At 40.2% G+C, this 4,500-nt stretch overlaps 1 protein-coding gene across 1 annotated transcript in view; it reads right to left on the reverse strand.

Moving 5' to 3' along the window:
- UBR1 (ubiquitin protein ligase E3 component n-recognin 1) overlaps window positions 1-4,500 on the reverse strand; it is a 154,738-nt gene that overhangs the window by 60,526 nt on the left and 89,712 nt on the right. Inside the window, exons 25-26 of the mRNA XM_004709383.2 lie at window positions 1,903-2,057; window positions 296-395 (exon numbers count right to left, since the gene is read on the reverse strand). Of these exons, the coding sequence (XP_004709440.1) occupies window positions 296-395; window positions 1,903-2,057 (255 nt within the window). The remainder of the gene's footprint in view (window positions 1-295; window positions 396-1,902; window positions 2,058-4,500) is intronic.

Consider the following 4,500-nt stretch of genomic DNA (forward strand, 5'->3'; position numbering starts at 1 on the left):
TAGCCTGTTGGGGCACCATGCCCAGTCTCCAATGTCCACCCTCATCATTCCCTGGGGATCTTTCTACTCCCCTCCCCTGCTGTTCCGCTGCACCCCCACCCCCCCACCCCAGTGCATTGCCTCGGCATGGCGGGGTCAGATCAGGAACTAAAATTTTTAAATGCTAGGACAAGAAAAACATTTCAGGGATTTCTAAACTTTATGGATTGACAGATTAAAAACCTAAAAGGAGCTAAACTTTAGATTACTTGTTGGCTAAAAACAAAAACTGTTGAAAAATAATATTCAAACATACGTGAAGCCTTATGGTAAAAGTCAAATGTAACTTCTTCTTCAGGAGTTTTTTGAAGTTGCTGCTTCTCTTCTAGTAAACCCAATGCCAGAATATGAAATGCCTGGAAAAGAAAAATATGAGATTTTAAAAAATGTAGCTCTTCCAGAAGTAAATTTTAAACTGAGGTAAAACAATAAGGTATGCAAATTGGAATAAAAATGGGCAAAGTTTATGAAGAAGCAACTCACAGCTGAAATAATGAATACACAAAGCAAAGATGTTAAACCTCACTTAAAATTACAGAAATGTGAACTGAAATAGGAAAATCTATTTTTCACTTTTTAAAGCAGCAAACTCATTGAATTTTAGTAACACAGGAATGGAAAGGATTTGGGTGAGCTAATACTTTTTCACTACACTGGTGATGGAGAAGTAAATTGGCTTATCACTTTTGTAGGATAATTTGACAATATCTATGAAAATATAATGGTACGGTTCCAGTGCTAGGAATTATGATTATAGATAAATTCATTTAATGTACAAATATTAGTACAAGAATGTGAATTTCAATGTTCTTTGGTCTAACAAAGATTTAAAAGCAACCTAATTGTTCATTAATAGGAGACACAGGTAAAATGCACGATGGTAAATTCATAGAGTAGAAAATGCAGCCATCAAAAATGAAAGATCTATCTGTGCCAGTGTGGCATGGTCTCTAGAACACAGAAACCTTTAGTGGTGCTCTTCTCCTAGAAAGGACGCTGGCTGGCAGGAAGAGTAATTTTAACTAGCTTTTTATTTAAAATATAATCCTATGGTTTGATTTTTTTCTTTCCACTGAAGCTATTAATCACTTTTATAACAAAATGAAGGTGCATGTACATCATGATACTAGCTACAGCTCTGCATACTGACAAATATGCAAGGAAAAAAAAGAAAATTTAGTTAAGCAAGTGTTAAATCCAGTTATAGATACAACAATGCGTTGTGATTAAGTAAATTATATAATAATATAAAGAAAAAGTAGCTGCTACCACTTGATGACCTAATAACCATAACAACACTAAAGTAAACACATTTACACCCATTTTACCAATGAGGAAATGATTACTCGATCCGAAAGTAGGAAGCTCAGGATTAAAGCCGAGGTCTGTAGTCCTTCAAAACCTGTACTATAATATCCTTAATAATGCATATGAAATTTAAAATATTTTAAAATATTAAGTAATCATGGCCAGCGGATTTATTATTCACATGAACAGGACAACTTCTTCTTTTTTTTAATCATTTTACATTTTAATCCTACAACTCTTATCACAATCAATCCATCCATCCATCCATCCATCCATCCATCCATCCATCCATCCATCCATCGTGTCAAGCACATTTGTACATTTGTTGGACAGGCCAACTTCTTGGTTTGTTTTTTAAAGAATAAATGCTTGCCCAAAATTAGGATACTGGAAACATGAGAATGGATCACGAAGGATCTTTATACCATGTCTAATCTATTTTTATTCATCTTTAGGTCTCAGGTACTGTAGATGTGGTTCTCACAGAAATTAGAAAGCTAGTCCAGGGGTCTTCTCTAGGCTGCAAAGTGAAGAAAACATCCCAGGTAAACATACCATTTGGAGCATCCCTTCTGTCCACAAGTTAGACTCTGCATCTATTGCTCGTTCAAATATGGTCCTGAGAATATACATCATGATATCACAGTTGAGAAGGTTAACCACTTTGCTGAAAGCAGGGCAGAATTCAGGAGGTGGTGGAGGCGGCAATGCTGGTGGTGTTGGGGTGGGGTGGGGTGAGGGGTAGCACAGGAGGGAGATGATAGGAGACAAGAAAAACATAGGCACACTTTAATTTTGGTTATCCCACATGCTCAGCATATCTTAAACTGAAAGAACCCAAGAAAAAATTCAACCCTTGAGTGGCAGTATTGAAAGATTCTATATACAAAATATTGAATGATGCAGGAAGCATCCAAATAAGAATACACAGTCATTGGACCAAAAAGAACTAGTCAGTGTTCAATTATGTTAGTATGAGGTAGCTTATGAGTAAGAACTAATGATACTGAAAGAAACTGAAAACTACACAGAAGGCATTGGCTAAAAAATAAGGTTCCAGGAATTGATGGAATATCAATAGAAATGTGTCAACAAGCTGATGAAATACTGAACGACTTACTTATTTATGCCAAGAAATTTAGAAGACAGCTACCTGACCAACTGACAGGAAGAGATCCAGTATCTGTACCTATTCCAAAGATCACATCCATGTAAAACTTTGCTGAAGATCATCCAAGAACATTAGCAGAGTACAAATTGCTAGAAATTCAGGATGGATTTAAAAGAGGGCATGGAACAAAGGATAAAATTTCTGATGTCTGCTAGAACTCAGTTGAAAGCAGAGAACACCAGAATAATATTTACTTGTTTTTTATTGACTATGCTAAGGCATTCGACTGTGTAGATCATAACTAATTATGGAGATCCTTGAGAAGAATAAGAATTCAGAACACTTCACTGTGCTCATGCAGAACCTGTGCATGAATCAAGAGGCAGCTGTGACAACAGAACAAGAGAACATGGCATGGTTTAAGAAAGGTGTGTGTCCGGCAGGAACTGTGCCCGCCACGAGCTCACCATGCCGAATGCCAGTCTCTGGGAGCATGCATCATAGCAGCAGGGGGAGCAGAGAGAGCGGTGAGGTCCCCAGGGATAGAGGCGGTGTCAGGGCATGGCACCCCATCAGACTTGACTGGAAAGCCCACGTGAAGGAAAACAGACAGACCCTGAACTATTCATATGGTTATATATGTATGCGTGTGTGTGTTGTAGTTGTAGCCATTGTTTTACTTTCTATTGTCGCTTCATTGGACTCAATCTGGTGATGGTACATAGCATGTCTACCTGGAAGGGATAGGAGGAATAAACAAGCCAGAAGAGAGAACAACGGGATGACAGATGCGGGGAAGGAACATTGGGGTAGGGGAGGCGTGGGAAAGGAAGAGGGTGCTAACAAGCACAAGGACAAGGGAACAACAAGTGATCCAAAATCAATGTCAAGGAGGGTGCGGGAGGCCTTGCAGGGCTGGATCAAGGGCAATGTAACCAAGAGGAATGCCTAAAACTCAAATGAAGGCAGAACATGATAGTGGGACCAGAGGAAAGTACAAAGAAACAGAGGAAAGAACTAGGAGGCAAAGGGTAGTCATAGAGATGTAAATACAGGCATATAAAGATGTAAATGTATTTATATATGACAAGGAGGAAATAGATCTATGTACATATATTTATAGGTTGTATATTAAGAAAACAGATGGACAGTGGGCCCCTGCACAAGTACTCCCTAAACACAAGAACACTTTGTTTTAACAAATCGGCAGTCTGAGGTTCTCACCTGCCTGGGACGATCGCTGAAGACAACGGGTGCACAAGAAAATGTGGAGAAGAAAGCGGATGGTGCCCAGCTACCAAAAGATATAGCACCTGAAGTCTTAAAGACCTGAAGATAAACAAGCAGCCATCTAGCTGAGAGACAACAAAACCCACACGGAAGAAGCACACCAGCCTGTCCCATCTCGATTGCTGAGGACAAAGGGGGTACATTAGCAAAAGTGGTGAAGAAAACAGATGGTGCCCAGCTATCAAATGATACAGCATCTGGGTCTTAAAGGCTTGAAGACAAACAGGCAGCCATCTAGCTAAGAAACAACAAAACCCACAAGTGTGGGGAACAGAAGGTTTTCTCTCAAGCTGTCTCCCCCCAAAATATGCACCAGACTTAGCTGCTTGAGAATGACTGTATACTAGGCGGTCAGAGGTTATTCTCCTCAACATCAACCATCTAGAGCAACCCGATTGTATAGTCTGAATCACCCTAAGTAGGCCCCAACCCCTTCTGCTACTGTTCCCTTGAAGCAGTGCCCAAAGGCAAGGCCAGGACCACTCTAAGATGACTAAGCTCATTGAGTCCAGGGTCCACTCATCTTGCCACACATGCTCCCCTATGCCCCGCTCTTACTATTGCGCATTCACCCCTAAATCATCCCCCTCCTATTGCTTGTATCGACTATGTTGCAACCCCTCCCTATGACGTAGGTTGCTATGAATTGTACTGCCCCTTTCTGTGATGTATGATTCTGTAATCAGATCCCCCTAAAGTGATATGATGCGTGGTTAGCAATAAATAAGGAGGCTCCCTGGTTCTCGGGAGGG

Source organism: Echinops telfairi, unplaced genomic scaffold, assembly GCF_000313985.2.
Source record: "Echinops telfairi isolate 266 unplaced genomic scaffold, ASM31398v2 ScPeMD7_8;HRSCAF=38, whole genome shotgun sequence".
Classification (NCBI taxonomy): Eukaryota; Metazoa; Chordata; class Mammalia; order Afrosoricida; family Tenrecidae; genus Echinops; species Echinops telfairi.